This window comes from Myotis nattereri (assembly GCF_964212035.1).
Source record: "Myotis nattereri genome assembly, chromosome: 4".
Classification (NCBI taxonomy): domain Eukaryota; kingdom Metazoa; phylum Chordata; class Mammalia; order Chiroptera; family Vespertilionidae; genus Myotis; species Myotis nattereri.
The window spans coordinates 101,894,306-101,912,416 of NC_138079.1; the positions used below are offsets into that span (position 1 = coordinate 101,894,306).

At 59.0% G+C, this 18,111-nt stretch overlaps 2 protein-coding genes across 4 annotated transcripts in view; one reads left to right on the forward strand and one right to left on the reverse strand.

Annotated features, from left to right (window-relative positions):
- Window positions 1-114: 114 nt before the first annotated feature.
- NME3 (NME/NM23 nucleoside diphosphate kinase 3) lies at window positions 115-1,286 on the forward strand. 2 transcript variants are annotated; one of them, XM_081088696.1, is made up of 5 exons: window positions 115-192; window positions 278-408; window positions 510-611; window positions 695-807; window positions 911-1,286. In XM_081088696.1, exons 1-5 carry the CDS (start codon window positions 147-149, stop codon window positions 1,026-1,028), a joined length of 510 nt encoding a protein of 169 aa, XP_080944822.1. In that variant the 5' UTR covers window positions 115-146; the 3' UTR covers window positions 1,029-1,286. The 2 variants fall into 2 exon arrangements, with proteins under 2 accessions (XP_080944822.1, XP_080944823.1); XM_081088697.1 differs by having other exon boundaries at window positions 117-192; window positions 695-799.
- The window catches only part of MAPK8IP3 (mitogen-activated protein kinase 8 interacting protein 3), a 58,925-nt gene continuing 42,048 nt past the window's right edge, over window positions 1,235-18,111 (reverse strand). The window contains exons 9-31 of one of the 2 annotated variants that reach the window (XM_081088698.1): window positions 13,802-13,819; window positions 12,374-12,431; window positions 11,915-12,067; window positions 11,045-11,126; window positions 9,205-9,335; window positions 8,663-8,719; window positions 8,410-8,580; window positions 7,515-7,641; window positions 7,258-7,353; window positions 6,967-7,125; window positions 6,164-6,329; window positions 5,676-5,858; window positions 5,396-5,585; window positions 5,174-5,293; window positions 5,016-5,096; window positions 4,861-4,928; window positions 4,589-4,737; window positions 3,848-4,019; window positions 3,651-3,764; window positions 3,420-3,458; window positions 3,091-3,270; window positions 2,836-2,985; window positions 1,235-2,758 (exon numbers count right to left, since the gene is read on the reverse strand). In XM_081088698.1, coding sequence (XP_080944824.1) covers window positions 2,637-2,758; window positions 2,836-2,985; window positions 3,091-3,270; window positions 3,420-3,458; window positions 3,651-3,764; window positions 3,848-4,019; window positions 4,589-4,737; window positions 4,861-4,928; window positions 5,016-5,096; window positions 5,174-5,293; window positions 5,396-5,585; window positions 5,676-5,858; window positions 6,164-6,329; window positions 6,967-7,125; window positions 7,258-7,353; window positions 7,515-7,641; window positions 8,410-8,580; window positions 8,663-8,719; window positions 9,205-9,335; window positions 11,045-11,126; window positions 11,915-12,067; window positions 12,374-12,431; window positions 13,802-13,819 — 2,786 coding nt within the window. In that variant the 3' untranslated portion in view covers window positions 1,235-2,636. The remainder of the gene's footprint in view (window positions 2,759-2,835; window positions 2,986-3,090; window positions 3,271-3,419; window positions 3,459-3,650; window positions 3,765-3,847; window positions 4,020-4,588; window positions 4,738-4,860; window positions 4,929-5,015; window positions 5,097-5,173; window positions 5,294-5,395; window positions 5,586-5,675; window positions 5,859-6,163; window positions 6,330-6,966; window positions 7,126-7,257; window positions 7,354-7,514; window positions 7,642-8,409; window positions 8,581-8,662; window positions 8,720-9,204; window positions 9,336-11,044; window positions 11,127-11,914; window positions 12,068-12,373; window positions 12,432-13,801; window positions 13,820-18,111) is intronic. The other variant, XM_081088699.1, reaches the window with a different exon arrangement.

Here is an 18,111-nt window from a genome sequence, read left to right on the forward strand (position 1 = left end):
CCCGGGCTGGGCGTGGACCCCAGGCCCAGCTTCACTCTTCGCGGCTCCAGGAGGCCGGCACGAGGCGGGTGGGGCCGCGGCCCCTTTAAGCGCAGGCCCCGCCCCCACCCCCGAGGCCGCGCTTCACTCCCGCTGCCGCCGCCATCATGATCTGCTTGGTGCTGACCATCTTCGCCAACTTATTCCCGGCGGGTAAGCAGCGGCCGGGCAGGGGGCCAGGCCGGGTGGGGACGGGCTCGGCCGGGCTGACGCGCGCCGCCGCCTCGCGGTCCCGCAGCCCGCGCCGGTGTCCATGAGCGCACCTTCCTGGCGGTGAAGCCCGACGGCGTGCAGCGGCGGCTCGTGGGCGAGATCGTGCAGCGCTTCGAGAGGAAGGGCTTCAAGCTGGTGGCTCTGAAGCTGGTGCAGGTGGGGCGGGGGCGGGGGCGGGGGCGCGGGGCGGGGGCGGGGGGTGGAGGGCGCGGGAGCCGGCGGCGCCTCTGAGCCGCGCCCGACCCCCTCGTCCGCAGGCCTCGGAGGAGCTGCTGCGCGAGCACTACGCGGAGCTCCGAGAGCGCCCCTTCTTCGGCCGCCTGGTCAAGTACATGGGCTCGGGGCCCGTGGTGGCCATGGTGAGGGCCGGGCCGGGCCGGGCGGCGGCTGACCCCGCGCCGAGCCGCGCCCTGACCGCTGCCGACCCCGTCCCGGTCCCCAGGTGTGGCAGGGCCTGGACGTTGTGCGCGTCTCCCGGGCGCTAATCGGGGCCACAGACCCAGCGGACGCTCCGCCCGGCACCGTCCGCGGAGATTTCTGCATCGAGGTTGGCAAGTAAGGCCGGCCCCGGCCCCGGGGACATTGCTACCCCCTCCCGACCCCCCCAGCAGGGCTTCGTGGGGCCCCTGCCCGCACTCAGGGCGCCTTTCCCGCGCAGGAATGTGATTCACGGCAGCGACTCCGTGGAGAGTGCCCGCCGAGAGATCGCGCTCTGGTTCAGCCCCAACGAGCTGCTCTGCTGGGAGGACAGCGCCGAGCGCTGGCTGTATGAGTGACGGCGGGACCCGAGCTGAGCACCCCGGCCACAATAGGTGTGGGTGACTTCGCACCCTCCAGGCCCCTGCGGTGGGGCTCAGGACACCCTGTGGCAGGGTGGACAGCCCCCTTCGGACCTCCAAGAGGACAGGTGGGTCTGCCCCAAACATTGGCGGCCGTGTGCAGTGCGCCTGGAAATGCACCAGAGCGGAGGCCTGGCGCTCAGCTGGTCCAGCGTTTCTTTTTATAATAAACTGAAGAAAATGCTTGTGCTCACATTGGTTTGGGTTCAGGGACACAGGTTCCATGATAAGACATTTATTACACAGAGCAGATACGCGGGTTTGCTTGCAGGGCCAAAGCCTGAGGAGAATCGCCACCCAGCCCCTTCCCCCAGCTGCATCCACCCAGATAGCCCCGGTCATCCTGGCCCTGTGGGGACGGACAAGGACTTGACATACATCACAGTGGAGAGGGGCAGGCGGTGGGAGAAGCCTAGCTGCATGTGACTGCAGTGGTCCTGGCTGGGTTATGGCATGGCTGCCCAAGATCTGTGCTTCTCTGGTGGGAGGTGCGTGGGCAGCAGGGCCGGGGCTGCCCTGGTCAGTGTTTCTCGGAGCAGGAGTAAGGCCTGGGCCTGGGCAGGTGGGGAGGCAGCAGTCCAGGGCGGTGCCCTTCAAAGCAGGTGGTGCATGCTCCTAGAGCCAGGGAGGTGGCCCGTCCTGAGCCCTTAGGGTCTCCGCTGTCAGCCTGTCAGTTGCCCATAAGGGAGAGGCCACACCACCAGCCCGAGGCACTTAGCAACGTGTCTTGGGAGCTGGGCTCCGTGGAGACTGCTTGGGAGGCAGGCCCTGGAGCACACCTCCTCCCATCACCCTGAGGCCGGGCCTGTGTCCTAGTGCCCCCCACCCCTTCCTGAGGCTTGGGTCTGCCCTGGCAGCCTGAGAAACCCCACCCTGGGGCCTTCCAGGAGGAGGAGGACTGCAGGGCCTGCTTCTATAAGGTGGGTCTTCTGCCCAGGAGAGGACACATGGGTTGATGAGGGCTGGTGAGAGTCTGCCACACAGGGAATCGGGGAACATGAGCACGACGAGGGCATCTATCTTCTCACACAGCTGCCCCGGGAGCCTGGATACATGCTTTCATGCCATTTCCTGGGGTGGCAGGGGCAGGGCATGGGGGAACCCAGGGAAGGCTAGTGGCTGGGCTGGCTCCCTTAAGGTCAGACCCCACCCACCTCATGGACAGCAGGCAAAGGCAAGTGGGCCTTGGCTGTGAGGACCCTGCTTCCTCCCCTGATGAGATGGGGAGCCCATGGTGCGGTTGGGAGCTCCCTGGGGAATGTTCACTCTGGAATTCTGCCTTGTTCTGGCCCTCCAGTACCCTGGGTCTGGCCTCTGGACTAGGGGCTGGCCAGGAGCTGCTTGGAAAAGGGTGTCCCCAAAGGCTCTGTCCCTCCCACCTCCCACCCAGATCCGCTTTGCTGCTTGCTGCCCCTGTCAGCTCCCAGGCCGGACCTAAGGTGAAAGCTGCAGGTTGAGAGGTTAGAGAGGGGCTGGTGGGCTGCCCCATGGGGCAGGGTGGGCATATGTACATGTTGCCAGGTAGGGGGCAGCAGAGGCCACCCCTCACTCGGGGGAGTAGGACACCTGCCACACGATGATGTGGCTGCGCTCGGCCTTGGACAGCACGGGCTTCACCTGGCTCACGTCCCCGGCACTCTCCTCCGTCTCATCGTCCTCCCCATCGCCTGGGGAGAGAGCAGACGGCCGTGAGGGGCAGCCCCTGCCCAGGAGTCCCTGGGGCCTGAAGGCAGCTCCCACTCACCAATGCGGAAGTCAATGTAGCCCTCCCCTCCACTCAGCACCAGCACATTCTTCAGCTTCTGGCCCTCGGCCTCTGAGGCAGGGGCGGCAGGCCCGGGGCCCTCGGACGGGCTGTCCAGTACGCTGCCATTGAGAGTGGCCAACACGTTCCCTGTCAGGGGGTACAGGGGCCTTAGGAGGACAGCCAGAGCCAACATGCAGGCTCCTGAAGGGAGGCCACGGGTGCCACCTGCAGGGAGTGGGGCCCGCCACTCACCTGGCACGGAGACAAAGAACTTGACAGCGTCACGGTGCCCATGGAAGCAGAGCTGAGCCTGCGCCATGGAGCAGTAGGGGATGAAGCTGCTAGCCGACTTGTCGGTGCTGTCGTCGCCGTACACGTGGATGACGCCTCCTGGGCGGGCCCCCTCCCCAGAGGTGGGGGATGTCTTGTTGGCTGTTGATAGAGAGGAGCCTGGAGGGGCTGAACCCATCACTGGGAAATTTCCAAGGAGGCGAGGGCAAAGGGCAGGAGCACGCTGTGGGGCCCGCAGGGCATCTTGGGTGGGGTCTTTTGGAGAGCAGGAGGCAGGCCTGTGGACTTACCTCGGAGCCCCAGGAGCTGGCCTCGGTGCAGAACCACAGCTGGGGGAGGCGAGGGGCAAAGCATGGAGGGGAGAGGAGAGAAGCAGTCACAGGAGGGGCAGGACAGGACGGCTGTGCCCAGCGCAGCCATGTCCTCCTGAGTGGCCTGGCAGAGCACACCCGCCCCGGGACCCTACCACATGCCCTTTAGCGGCTGCCTTCACCACCTCTGCAGGTGTCTGGGTCACTCACTCTCGGTCAGCGGGATGGAGATGACGACTCCATTGCCGGTGCCCACCCAGAGACGGTTGCCCGCAATAAGCAGGGCCGTGATGCGCACGAAAGAGAAGCCCAGCTTGCCGGTGCCTGGGGGGTAGGGGGAAGAGTAGGCGGGGTCAGCGCTACCTCAAGGCCCTCTCTGCCCTGCTAGGCCAGTCCAACAGCCTTACCCAGCATCTTGCTGACGTAGGGCTCGATGTCCACGTCCTGCAGGTGCTGGTGGGTGTGGGCGTGATACAGCCGCAGTGTGGAGTCCAAGCGGATGGACACCCATACCCCGTCGCCGATCCATGCGAGTTGCCGCACTTGGCTCTCCCGCCGCGGGTGGGCATCAAAGGACTTCTGAGGGTCACAGCAGCCCGTCAGTGGGGGCCACAGCCAGGGCTTCACCGATGTCTACCCGCTCACTGTAACCTTGGCTCTAGACCAGGGGTCCTCAGACCGTTGGAGGGCCGGACTATAGTTTAAAAAAAACTATGAACAAATCCCTATGCACACTGCACATATCTTATTTTGAAGTAAAAAAACAAAATGGGAACAAATACAATATTTGTATTTGCATGTGGCCCACGGGCCGTAGTTTGAGGACCCCTGGGATAGAGCCTGATTTGCTCTGGTCTAGGCTCCTAGGAGGGCCCCAGCCAACCGCCCCACACCTGAGCCCGCATTCAGGTAGCACAGGCACCAACTTGACTTGTTTCAGAACGAAGCAGCAGGTGAGCTCCGGACAGACCAGCATTCACAGTCCAGCCACCTCTCCCTGCCTGTGACCTTGGACAAATGAGTCACTTCCCTGAATGCAGTTCCTCTGACCCCAGGAAGCCCCCGACATCTACCAGAAGGTGTGTCGGGAGCAATGCTGACAGCAAAAGCCCCTTTCCCTCCCTGAAGCCCCTACCACCAGCACTTGCCTCTATCTGCATCGTCTTGGGCTGAATGACGTGCACCTTGTTCTTGTAGCCGCACCAGACACGGTCGTACACAACGGCCATGCAGCGGATGGAGTGGTGTGGGTGGCCCAGGTCCATCAGATGATAGTTGCTCAGGTCCCACTGGCCATCTGCAGAGCCCACCACACCGGCTCAGGCCTGGCCAGGTTCCACAACTGCTCACAGTGAGTGTGGTTCACACCCTGCCAGGACCATCAGATGCCGCCCACCTGCCCACTGCTGCCAGGCCTCACCTTCGCCGCGGTGGAAGATGGCCAGAGTCCCATCTGCCAGAGCCACCAGCACTCGTCCTTTCACGTGCCTGGAATGGGAAGGTGGTGAGCCAGGCTCAGGCTGGGCCGTTCAAGGCCCCCTCCTGATGCCTAGCTCTCGGCTAAGAATCACATACACCAAGCTCAGCACGGAGTCCTTCAGCTTGATGGAGTGCAGGCACTTCTTCCAGTTGGATACGGCCGAGTGCACGTACAGCCTGCAGGAGAAGGCTGAGGTAGGCAGGGGCTTGCCCAGGGGGCCCTGCCCCACTCCTGCCCCCAGAGCCCCACGTACCAGCCATTCTGGGCGCCCAGCCACATGGTGGGCGAGGCACTGCTGCTGGCCCCCTTGGGGTCTCCACTGGGCTCAGGCTCGGGCTGCACATCACTCGAGGTAGCCTCTGGCCCATTTTCACTGCAGGAAGAACGATGGCTCTAGGATAGCCCACGGAGGCCGGTCCCTGCCCACCTGTCAGCCTTCCCTCCCCTCTGTCTCTGCCCCATCTCAGAGGCCCACCTGCCAGGCTGGGCACTGGGGGGTGGGGCAGGGGCCAGGTCGGTGAAGACGTGTTCCGTGAGGGGCCCGGGCCGCACTGCAGCTGCCTCTGCCTCACTGGGCCCAGAGTCAGGGACTTCTGTGGCCTCTGTGGCCTCTTCCGTGGACTGTGAAGGGTTGACCTTCTCATTGGCGGCAGTAGCCACCTCCCCTGTGGAAGGGAGAGGTAAGCTTGGCTGGGCAGGGAGAGGAACAAGGGGGCAGAGAGAAGGCTGCTCTGGGGCTCAGGCCCAGGACTCACCCTGGCCCTTGTCCAGCACTGGGGTGTCCCCTCGGGAGGAGCAGTTGCTCCGCGGCACATTACAGCGTGTGGCGCAGCCCACGAGGGTGATGCCGGCCAGCACCCCGTCCGCACCAGAGTCCTCAGGGTTCACGTCGCTGTCTAGGAAGATCTCCCCGGGAGGGTAGTCACTGTCGCTGGCCGCTGCAAGACCACACCCAGAGCTCATGTCCCATTGGGGTGTGACGGAGGGAATGGAGGTCGCCTGCTGGTGCCATCCCACCTGCTTCTAATCAGTGAGCAGCACATCGCATCTCCTGTGTCCTTAAGACTAAGCAGGATGAGGACAGCGTGGCCCTCCTCGCACACTCCCCCACCAGCTCCTGTGCCCATGGGGTGTCACAGAGGCAGGTGCTTCCCTGCCAGTCTCCTTACATAACATCCTCCTTGTCCTCTGAGCAGCACAAACACTCCCTCCTGGGCACTGGCTCTTGTGGGGCGGCACTCACCGGGGATGCTGGAGATGCACAGGACATGGGCATTGCAGACGGTGAACTGGTCCACCACGGTGCCTGGCTGGTTGGCATCGATGATCACCACCTTGCTGGTGGTCAGGGTGCTGGTGAGGATCCACACCCGGCTTGAGGTGGCATCTGTCTCATGGAGCTCCTTTGCCTGTCAGAGTACAGGCGACCAGGATGGTGACCAAGGGTGGGTGGCTCCAGCAGCCACCTGGGGTCATGGGGTCTCCTGGAATCTTTAGGATCTAGCCCTGACCACGGCCTTAGGGGTACGGCTGTCCTATCCCTTAGCCGAGGGTGAGCATCAGAACTGCACTTTGTATCTAGATTGCAGGCTCGTGTGGTCTCACTTCCACAGAAGACCGTGAGCTCCGAGCCATTGGGCCACTGGCTCCCAAATGATGCCGGACACAAAGGGAAGCCTTGGGCTCCAAGTGTGCTTAGCCTCCCCCACCGCTCCTCTGCAGACAGTAAAGTTTGTTTCTTGCAAGGAGAAGGCCCTGGGGGAACCTGGCCCCTTCAGCCCTACTGCCTGCTGAGTCTTGAGCCCTCTGATCTTCCCCACCCACCACAGCTCCTGGCTCCGAGGTGCTGGGCGGCAGTTTAGCCCTGGGCCTGCCTGCCCTCAGGAGGGGAAGGGAACCTCACATAAGTCCAGTCATGGGGCACTGTCCCTAGCTCCCCTGTTTATGTCACTCCCACCCAGATCCTGGTGCTGGGCACAGCCTGAGCATGCAGACGACAGCAGACAGTACAAGCAGAGGCAGGCCTTCCCCTCCTGCCACTCTGACCTTTTTCTTCTCCGGCGATGTGTGGTTGCTCTTGGCTTCTCCTTCCACTTCCCGGTTGCAGGTCAGAGGGTCAAAGCCTGGCTCCAGCTTGACTCCATTCCCAGTGTGGTCCTCACTGGGTTTCCAGCCGCTCAAGTTGACGCCCGCAGCACACCACAGCTGAGAGAACAGGGGCATCAGGGCTGCTGCAGACACGGGACGGGGTCTTCCCCAGCTTCCAGACCTGCCGGGGTTCAGCTTCTGGGTGGGAACACTCCCTGCTCCGCCCACTTCCGTCAGAGCAGGGCTCACCTTCATGGTGGGATCCTTCTCTACCAGAGGGCGGCAGTACACCGGGACAGGCACGTTCTTCATCCGTGTGTCCTCCTGGCCGCCGTTAGGACTCAGCTGCAATCAGAGGCAGAGGGGCGCTGTGGGTGCGAGGCCTGGGGCGGCTCAAGTGCGTCCGCAGCAGCTCGGCTACCCATCCCTCCAGAATCAGGGCCGAGGCTGTGGACCGGCCCTGTGCCTCCCCCCGCCCTATGCACGCGCACTGTGCCCCGCAGCACCTGCTTGTACTTGGCCGGCAGGCTCCAGCCGCAGGCCTGCAGCCGCCCGTCGTCGTTGCGCACGTGCTCGCGCACCTGGCGGTACTGCTCACGCTTCTGCTCCCGCCTGGCAGAGGAGGTGCAGTCGCTGGGCGAGAGGAACGATGGGATACTTCTCAGGCTTTGGTGACCCACAGTCCCACAGGCCTGACCTCAGGGAGCGCTCCCTCCTGAACCTGTCCTGTCTTTTCCCACCCAGACACGGCTCCTGCTGCCCCAGCTGGGCGCCCGTCAAAGGAGCGGATGGCTCTCGCAGCACTGGGCAGGAGACCGGACCCAGCACCTGCCATCGTCCAGGTTCCCGTGCTGCGGTCCCTGCCGCTCAGGGCCCACTGGCAGGGACCTACAGCGCAGCCTCCCATCCCCCTGGGCCTTCCAGGGAAACTTCCACAGCTCTGACACAGGCACAGATTCCCCCATTTCTGCCCTGGAGCCCTGGATTTCTTGGTTTCTAAACAAGGGAAAAACCAAATTACAAAGAGGAACTTATTCCCCAGGAAGACCCAACCCTGTGGGAAAATTTCCTGTCAGCTCCAAGAGTCCTTGGAGCACAGGCGTGCGGGACCAGCGTGCTGAGTGAGACGCCAGGAGGGGTGCAGCGCTGGGACTAGCAACAGGGACTGTAGGGGGTGCAAAGGGACAGCCATGCTCCCACTAGGGCGTGGAGGGGCGCACGGTGTGTTCATGAAGACATCATGACCGCTGATGCCTCGGCCAGTGTCCTTCCCACCATGGACTCCATCCCCTAGCACAGTCCCAGAGCATCCAGGTGAGGCAGGCCCTGCTCAGTGCCTCTGGGCCACCTGGTCTCCCCTTGAGCCAAGTGGGAGGTGCAGGGAAAGGGTGGGACACTCACTCATCTGGGAAGAACTCCAGGGGCCGGTTTCCTGCTGAGATCTGGCACAGGGCGTGGCTTCGGCGCTGACTGAAGCCTGCTGTGGTGGGTGACTTGTAATGAATGTTCACCGAGGGGTATGACCGCTTGGCGGGTGGGGGGCTGGACGAGGAGCTGAAGAGGCGGCTGAAGCTACCAGCAGAGGCATGGGAAGTGAGCGGTGGGCCTGGGGTAGGCCTCCCTGCCCCCTCCCCAGCCCAGCGCCCCAACTCACAACTGCCAGATGGTGGACTTCTTCTTCTCCTGGACAGATGGGTGCTCTCGGGATGCTCTACAAGGGAGCGCAGGGAAGGGGCCCAGCTAAGCCACCGCCCAACCTGTCACCCCTTACCCTGCCCAGCCATGTGCACTGCACTCAGCCCACCCACTGCCCACCCACGCCTATGGCCAGGCCTGGCCCCTCCCAATCTGACCAGACCCCACTCTTCCTGGGTTCCCTCTCGCCACCCTCGAAAAAGACCCTCATCCCGGACACACGGGGAATGGAGCAACAGAGTAGAGGGCATCCTGGGCAGGTCACTCAGAACTTCCCAGAGGGGCCTAGCACACCAGCCCCAACATGTCCCAGCCCAGCTCGAGCCCAGTGGGCATCTCCCTGCCAGGCCAGGGCTGCAGGGGAGGCTCAGCTCTCCTGGCGCCAGAGGCCCCCACCTGGGAGCCCCTCACACTTCCTAGAAGAGGGAGGTGGGTGGGGTAGAGGTCAGCCTCCAAGTCAGGGCCTCGTAGAGGGACCCTGCGGGCAGCCCTGGAGCCCACCTGATCATCTCGGTCCACCGCACAGCTTCCTGCAGCTCCATCAGCCGCTCCTTGTACTGGTTGCGCTCCATCAGCACGCGGGCCATCTCCACCCGCGTGAAGCGGCGGCGCTGCGCCAGGGGAATCTTGTCCTGCGGGGAAAGGGCACTGCCATTGAGCCAGGGGAGGACCAGCTGGCAGGTCAGTCCCGTGCCCTCCAAGGCCAGGTCACACCGAGATTCCTTGTGGGCTGGCCTCTGGGTGTGGGCAAATCCAAGTGCGGGCTCCCACAGACGCAGGCAAATGGGTGGGGAGGGTGTGGGCAGGGGGACGGAAGCCATGGAAGTCTACCCACCCACAGGGCCTCCCTCTTTCCAGAAGGTCACAGGATTCACCTGAGGGCACAGTGACTTTTCCTATGAGCCCTGGGCACCGTGGCGATCCTAAACGCCTCAGTCAACACTAACTGGTGGGACTGGCCCAAGGGGAAGCCGCAGGGGGAGGTGCTAGGGAGGTGAGCAGGGCCTGGGGTCACCACATCCACGCTGAACACTGGAAGGTGTTTTATGTTATTTCATTTTTAAAATGTTTTTATTGATTTTAGACAAAGAGGAAGGGAGATGGAAAGAGAGATGGAAACATCAATGAGAGACAATAATAGATCAGCTGCCTCCTGCACGCTCCCTACTGAGGAATCGAGCCTGCAACCCAGGCATGTGCCCTGAACCGGAAGAGAACATGACCTCCTGGTTCATGGGTCAACACTCAACCACTGAGCCATGCGGCCAGGCCGCACGCTGGAAGTTTTGTGGGTCTGTGAGGGGTCTGCTGTTGGCAAATTCTGTGACAGGACCAAGTTTACTCTGTGAAACTGAGTCCTGGGGAGCTGCTGGTTGGTGCAGGGGCGAGGGGCCCAGAGGGGAGCTTCCAGTGAGGGCTGCACCCTCCCCATGGGGCCCCACCACATGCAGCCCAGGCCCCACAAGCAGGCAGAGGCCCCTCCCAGGCACCTCGCTCAGCATGTGGGAGCGGCCGGGACGCCACAGTCCCGGCAGCTGTTTCTGCCCTGGAGCTTGGAGTGAGGGTGCAGAGGAAGGCTGCTGCTTCCCCAGTGCCTGTGTGAACTGCATCCCGATGTGAGTGTCACATGACCCAGAAAATAACAGCTAATGAGGGGGAAGACCCGGGACTGCCTCCTGCAGGGAGCAGAGGGGCCGACTTTCCTCAGAACGTTCAGTGCAGTGCACCTTGGGGAGGAGGTGGGGACAGATGAGTAGGCAGAGGGCCTCCCAGCCACTGAGCTACGCAAACCGTTTGGTCTGGGGACAGTGGTGACTGATGCTATTTCCGCAGCCTTGCTCCACCAGCTGGAGTATACGGGGCAGTGGCCATGCTGCATAGGCAGGGAGACCCTGCTTGTGACGGTATAAAATGCATCCACTAGGTCCTAGCCGGTTTGGCTCAGTAGTTGGAGCGTCTGCCCTTGGACTGAAGGGTCCCAGGTTCGATTCCGGTGAAAGGGAAGTACCTCAGTTACAGGCTTGATCCTCGGCCCTAGTCGGGGCACATTCAGAAGGCAACTAATCAATGTTCCTCTTTCTCTGTTTCTCCCCCTCCCTCCCACTCTCTGAAAGTTAATGGGGGAAAAATATCCTTGGGTAAGTGTTAACAAAATGCACGCACTAGGATCGGAAGCTAAGGGGTCCTGTTCTGACGTTATGACATCTCGGGGTGGGGAGGGTGCTGCTGGGTGTGGTCATCACACAGGTGGGGTGAGGGTGACGGGGCCCAGAGGGAAGAGCGCGTCCCTGGTAGCCCGCCCACTGCCACCCCTGCCCCACATGTTAATAGTGGAATATACCAATTCTGTACAGAGATAGCTGCTTACATCCTCCCCCTCTTCTTTGGGTTCACGGCGGGCAATGATGGCCTCGGACTTCACTCTGCAAGATGAGAGGGACGCCAGGAGGAGACTCAGGACTCTCCCCTCAGGTCCTAGCCCCTGAGCATTCCTACCGGTGCCCGGAAGCTCACACATCTGCCCTGGCTGCTCCAGCCAAGGCACAGGCCCTCCCCTCAGCAATCAAAAACTGATGGGAAGGCAGAACCAGCTATCCTTCCTGGCACAGGCAGCGCTGGCATCAGGCAAGCTTGGAGCAGATGTGGTTCCCACTCCCACAAACCGGGCACAGGTGCCGCCGGCCTGAGGCCCTCCTTGCACGTCCCCTTTCCCATCACCTCTCTGGGAGAACGGGGGAGGATCAGGCTAGAAGAGAAAGGCTACAGGGAAGTGCAGAGCTTCCCAATGGGGCTGCATGGCTGAACCTTAGCTGTCAAGGAACTGGGAGCCACGGGGGAGCCCAGGGTGTGAAGGGCAGCCAGCTCTCAATCCCCACTCCCTCCTCCCGTATGAATGTCATGTGTGAGAGGAGCAGGAAGGCTCAGCTGGGGCCACTAAGGAAAGGGCACCCAGACAGGAGCACCACCCTCCTGTGGGATTCCAGTGAGGAAGGAGACGAAAGGGGGGCGGCTGGCAGACAGCCCAGTAGCTAGGAGGTGGGGTGGCTGAGAGGTGAGCATGCAAATGAGCCACTTTGGGAAGGAATGACCACTGGGTGTGGCTGGCAGGAAGGATGACAGGGATGGAACAGAGGCCCAGCAGGGATCTCACTCTGTCCTCCAGGCTCTCAGGCCTTGTCCCGCTGGGACCCCCACCCGCAGCCCTGCTCACCTCCTCAGCTCCTCCTCCAGGTCCTTGATCCGGCTCTCCAGCCTCAGTTTGGCTTGCCTGGCAGCTTCCAAGTCCCCCTTCAGCACCTCCTGCTCCCCAGACAGCTGGTCCACTTTGGCGATGAGGTCATTCTTCACCACGTTCAGAGCGTTTCTTTGAAAAGGCAGAGAGACCGAAGCCTCCTGTGAACCGGCCTGGACGTTCTGTGATGGGGTCACAGAGGGGTCCGCCCGCACTTGTGTGTCTGAGAAGGCACAGCCTGGTCCAGGACGGGGCTCCAGGTGGTTACCACGTGCCCCCCCTAACGGCAGTGGCCACGCTCCCCAGGAGGGGCGAGCTCAGCCGTGTGGGTCCAGGTCCTCCTGGGGGCTGCCCCCTGGGCTGGGCTGACATGGCTGTCACAGGGAGGCCTGTGGAGGGCTATCTCAGCACCGGGGGCGTCGACAAGAGCGTTCTTACTTGGTTTCTAGAAGCTGTGAGTTCTCCAGCAGCAGATTCCCCACTTCCTTGCCCATTCCTGAAACAAAAGGTGCCGAGGTTTTGTGCCTGGTAAAGCCAGACGCTGACTGATGCCACCACCTGCCTCAGAGTAACAAACATCGCCCAGGGAGCAGCCCGCCCGAGAGGGCTGGTAAGAGGGCATCAGGACTAGAGGTGTGACCTGCAGGAAGACGGGCTGCAAAGGGAGGCCATGTAGACCATGGGGGAGGCCTCTGCTGGCCTTCAGGCGGCTCTCCACCCAGAATGTGGTCAGGGATGAACCTGCCGTGTGCAAGCCCCAAGGGGGTCCCAGATGGTCTCCGAGAGGCACCGAACAGGTCTCCATGGCCTTGACAGAGGCAGCAGGGCTGGGCTTACATTCTGGACCATGGGTGGGGTTGGGTTCCTACAGCTTTCTACCAACACGAAGTCTTTGTACCATCAGGGCCCAGATGGCACCAGCCTGAGCTGACTCAGCTGGCTCTGTGCATCCACCCCAGTCTCAGGCCGCCCCCATCCCAGAATCACCCCTTTACCCCACCCTGTGGCTTCCCGGCCCATCATGAAACTGACCCCTTTCAGAGCTGCTCCCCTCACCCCACCCTAAGGGAATGGAGGTTGGAGCCATGGTGATAGGAACACAGAAGACAACACAAGATACAGAGAACACCTAGCCGAGGAGATGGGATGGCCCGTGGCAGGCGCAGCCCTCCACCACGGCTAGGAGCAGGACCGAAGGGACTTGGCCCAAGGCAGTGGGGTCAGCAGGTGAAAAAGGGAGTGGAAGTGAGGACAGCGCTCCCCAGGGCTAGTGCCCAGAGGGGCTCACCTGGCTGCTCTGTGACCAAGCCCCACAGTGGACCCCAGAGACTAAGCTCTCCGCAGACATGTCACACACACACCCCCCCTCCAAGTACTGAATCTAATCCTTTTGCGTCAGCCCCCACACCCAGGTCTGTCCCTTTTATTTTTCCTCCCCTCTGCGATCTAATGCAGGCGTGAGACAAGACACACAGGCACGCAGTGTGCTCAGCTTCGGGTTCTGTCTCCACTCAGACATCCTGCCTCACCTGGGCCTGCCTCCTCCTCGGATGGGGCACAGCGGGCACCAGGCAGGCTCAGCCCAGACAGGCTCTCGGGGGCCAGCCTACCCTGAGCTTATGGAGGCTCAGAGGCTGGGTCTGCCCCTCTCCAGCCGGCCAAGGGTCTGCTCTGAAGGAGGCTGTTGGGGTGTCAGGGCAGAGACCCCCCCACTCCTCATCTCTACCCCGGAAGTCCCTGCTGACCCCACCTCTGCCTCACCATGCAGAACAAAGCAGACGGCTCATGAAGCATGAGAAGGTGTCGGGTAGACAAAGGAAGCCCGAAATGAGAGACACACACACTGAAATGGGGCCGTGGCCTTACCAAAAAAATCATCGCGCACTATGGTAGCAGTCCCAGTCCCACAGCAGATGGGCAACCGGGCGGGAGGAAGGATCAGGAGAGGCAGGGAGAGAAAACAAGCGCATTAAGCCTGGGTGGACAGCAGTGGAGATGTTAGAGGGCTACTTCTCCTGCGTGGGAGTGAGACACAGGAGCAGGATGGGAGGGAGCCAGCTACTCCTGGAAAGTTTATCTGTCGGTTGCACAGACCACCAGGCCAAGAGCACTTGCCGGGGAGGTGGAAGGTCAAGGCGATGCGCTGACACTTACACCACAACCTGGGTGGTGAGGGGCAGGTAAGCCACTTGAGGAAGAAGTCTCTGCAGGGAAGGAGACTGTGCCCGGGACCCTCGCGCCTTTGCACACTGCAGAGGCTGCACCTGGGATGTGGGGGCCTTAACACCTCCTGCTGCAAAGCAAGGGAGCAGGATCTCAGTCCACCTGCCACATGGGGAGAGGACCCTGAGCTGCGCTTGGCGGAGGCCTCACTGGATCCCTGGCTCCTGGGATGCACCCGACAGAGAGACACCACAGACCTGGGCCTGAGGCCTTGCCCAGGTAACTGCCCTATGCTCCTAAGGGCTCTGTAGAACCTTAAGAAATCACCGTGGGGGATTCATGACTTTCAAAAAGACAGGTCAGGGCACAGCTTCTCCCTCAGAGGTCAAGGTCACCATCAGTGGGCTAGGGAGCAAACCAAAATAAGCTTCCAAGCGGCTGCAGGCTGCTGAGCAAAAGCACGTGTGCCTTAGAGGCCTGGACGGAGTCAGGCTGCAGTGGTGGCTGCAGTGCGACAGCAGCAGGGCGTGTCCCTGGGGCACCACCCCACTCCACCTGGACTCCACTGTGGGGAAGAGGGGACTACAGACAGACAAACAGGAGAGATACACACCTGAGAACTCCCCTGGGGCCATGTCCAGCGAAGCACAAAATGACAGGGAAAGTAAGTGACAAAGGTCAATTGGTGACTGGAACCAACAAAATAAATTCTTAATAAAGAAAAAGCAACAATGATCAGCCATTTCCACATTGACAAGCATAAAAGAATGCAAGCAGATGTCACCAGGCCTATGGTGACAAATCCCATTGGGGGCAGAAACCCTGAAGGAAAAGGGAGGCCAGAACAGAACATCTCTCAGTCCCCAGGGGGCACAGAGCACCTAGAACCCTGGGGAGGGGTTGGGGGAGGGGAACGGGTGGGAATCTAAAGCCTGCTCACCCCTCTAGTTCCATTACCCACCCATCAGAAGAGGCAGACCTGTAGAGAGAAGAGTATACGTGTGATGGTTGTGTGTGTGGTTGCCTGGGGATACTGTGTGCATGGGAGAGTGGTTGTGCATGTGTGCATGAGTGTGGTTGGGTATGTATGTATGTGTGTGGTTGCTGGTGGGTGGGGTGCCAAGGGTGTCCAACCACAAAGGCGCCCCTCAGAGTGAGCAAGCTCTCTGGGGTGAGTGAGCCGCAGACAGGCACCGGCTTTGCAGGGTCCCTTGGCCAGCCTAGATCTTGCAGGAAGGGCACAAGATCAAGTAAGGGATGACCAGAACACAGGCCCCTGTGCAGAGCGGAGGCGGGGCGAGGCATGCTCTGTCCTCACATGGGTCCACACTGCTCTCTGCTACACAACTGCCGGTAAGACCACACTGTTCCACTGGGCTCATTTCACAGATAAAAGAGATGGTATAAAAAGCCACTTGACTTAAATGGCAAAATACATAAACTGTTGCAGGAATTCAAATAAAGAAGTGCCCCAGTTCAAAAGTGCCCTCTCTTCCATCTCTCCTTCCCAGGACCGCCACTGTTAACATTTGATATCCTTCCTCTCAGACCTCTTCCTCTATAAACATCAGTTTTTAAAAAACAAAATCACAAGCACACTATCCATCTTCTTGGGCACCTTACTTTTTATCTCACCTAACAGTGTATCACAAAGACCCAGGATCACCTCCAACGCTGCCCTGTTCCTGCACAGGAACGTCCCATCGTTCACTGCGGCACTCACGCCGTGACTGTGGGGGGCACATGGTTTTGCGTGAGCAGCCAGGATACCACAGTGCACAGCCGCAGGAGTGGGCAGGTGGTGCTGGTTGAGAACCTGTGGTCCTGCTCACTCTAAGTGTCCAGCCAGTAGCCCACACTGTCGGCGCAGCTCCACCAGGGGGGCAAAACAGAGCCTGCTTTGTCTTTGTCAATCTTTTTTTTTTTAACATATTGATTTCAAAGAGGGAGAGGTAGAGAAACATCAATGATGAGAGAGAATCACTGATTGGCTGCCCTCTGCACATCCCCCACTGGGGATCGAGCCCACAACCCAGGCATGTGCCCTGATCGGGAATTGAACCTGGGACTCTTCAGTCCACAGGCCAATGATCTATCCACTGAGCCAAACTGGCTAGGGCTGTCTTTGTCAATCTTTTGAGGAAAAGGAGTTATCTCTATTTTCTCTCAATTTTTATTTCTGTATTATTCCTGAAATTGAGCACCTTTTCATGTTTATTGGTATCTTCTGTAAATACCTTATTTTATCCTCTGTCCATTTTCTATTGTACTTGACGTATTTTAATAATGGAGATCATAAACACATATTCTCAATTTTCATGTGGTCACACCTGTCAACATCTTCCTCTATAGCTATGGCTATGCAAAGACCCCAAATATGAAAATGCTCTCCAATATTCTCCCAGTTCTATTATCCATGTATTATTGTGTTTAGACCTTTTTTTATATAATGTTTTTATCGATTTTAGAGAGAGAGGAAGGGAGAGGGAGAAACATTGATCAGCTGCCTCCTGCACACCCTCTACTGGGGATCAACTCCAAAACTAGGGCATGTGCCTAGGCCAGGAATTGAACCTGTGACCTCTCCGTGCAGTGGGATGATGTCCAAGTAACTGAGCTGCACCGGCCAGGCCTTATGCTTAGATCTTTAATATATGCTTAGATCTTTAATATCTTTAATATATGTAGGTATATTAAAGATCTAAGCATAAGGCCTGGCTGGTGTGTTTCAGTTACTTTTGTATATGATGTGAGGTTGGGATCAGACTTCATTTTTCTCCAGTATCTCTATCCCACCTACTTTACAATGACTTGAAATGCTGCATTTATTATATATGATTTCCCACCTGGCTCCAGGTCTGTCCTCGGCTCTTTGGCCAGGAACTCAGAGTCACTGGTTTTTCGCTGTCTAGAGCTGCCTGTTTCCATCATTGTAGCTTTACAAAATGCTTTGAAACGTGGAATGGCCATCCTGCAACCTTTTTCTTTCTCAAAAATGTCTGGACTATTCTCACACATGTACTCTTCTGGATGATCTTCAGAATTCACTCAAAAAGTTCTAGGAAAGAACCAACCCTGTGGATCTTTTCACTGGTACCAAATGAATTCATGTACGAACAACAGGTTGATTTATGATGCCACCTGACAGCTTTACGTAGCTCAGTCTTTAGGTCCAAGAATTTGTCATAATTCTCTATTTACATGGGGCCTCTTTTATGTTCTTCAATTATATTTTCTAACTCTCTTTACAAAGGTTTTTCTATTTCTCATGGTTATTTATAGTCATTTTACTTTTTAAACCCTCACTTGAGGACATGTTTTTCTGATTTTAGAGAGAGGGGAAGAGAGATAGAGAAACATGGATGTGAGAGAAAAACATCAACTGGCTGCCTCCTGTACGTGCCCAACTGGGGATTGAACCTGCAACCTAGGTATGTGCCCTGACAGAAAATCAAACCAGCAACTATTCAGTGCATGGGAGGACGGTCCAACCTAGCCACACCAGCCAGGGCTATAGACATTTTCTAGGTCTCATTACGAAGTAGTGGGGACCTACTGCTGGACCCGAGTGAGGCAGAGGGGAACCAAAGTCAGACTCTAAGTGATGCAGGGCGGGTTATTTAGACTCTGAGTTTCTGTTTCCTCATTTGTGAAACGGAGACAAAACCTCCTTAGCGTGGGCTTGTTGTGAAGCCCCTGACAGAGCACCGGCACCTGCTGAATGGAGTATTAATTCCCTTACTCCCTGGTTGTGTCAATTCTATGCTGCATATTTTCACGCCTTAACACTCCTGAAATTATACATGGGTGTATAATCAATGGCATGTGATAGTTTAATTTGCAGCAATTGTTTCTTTCTTGGAGATTTCTAAAATAATAGTATATGATTGGTGGTGGTGTAGATTCAATGAAATATAATAATATATGTGTACCCCTTCCTTCTTTGCCAAAGGAATTCACAGTCCAAATGGTGAAAGAGGCATGAAAGAGCCAATCCAGGTACTGAGAGTTTG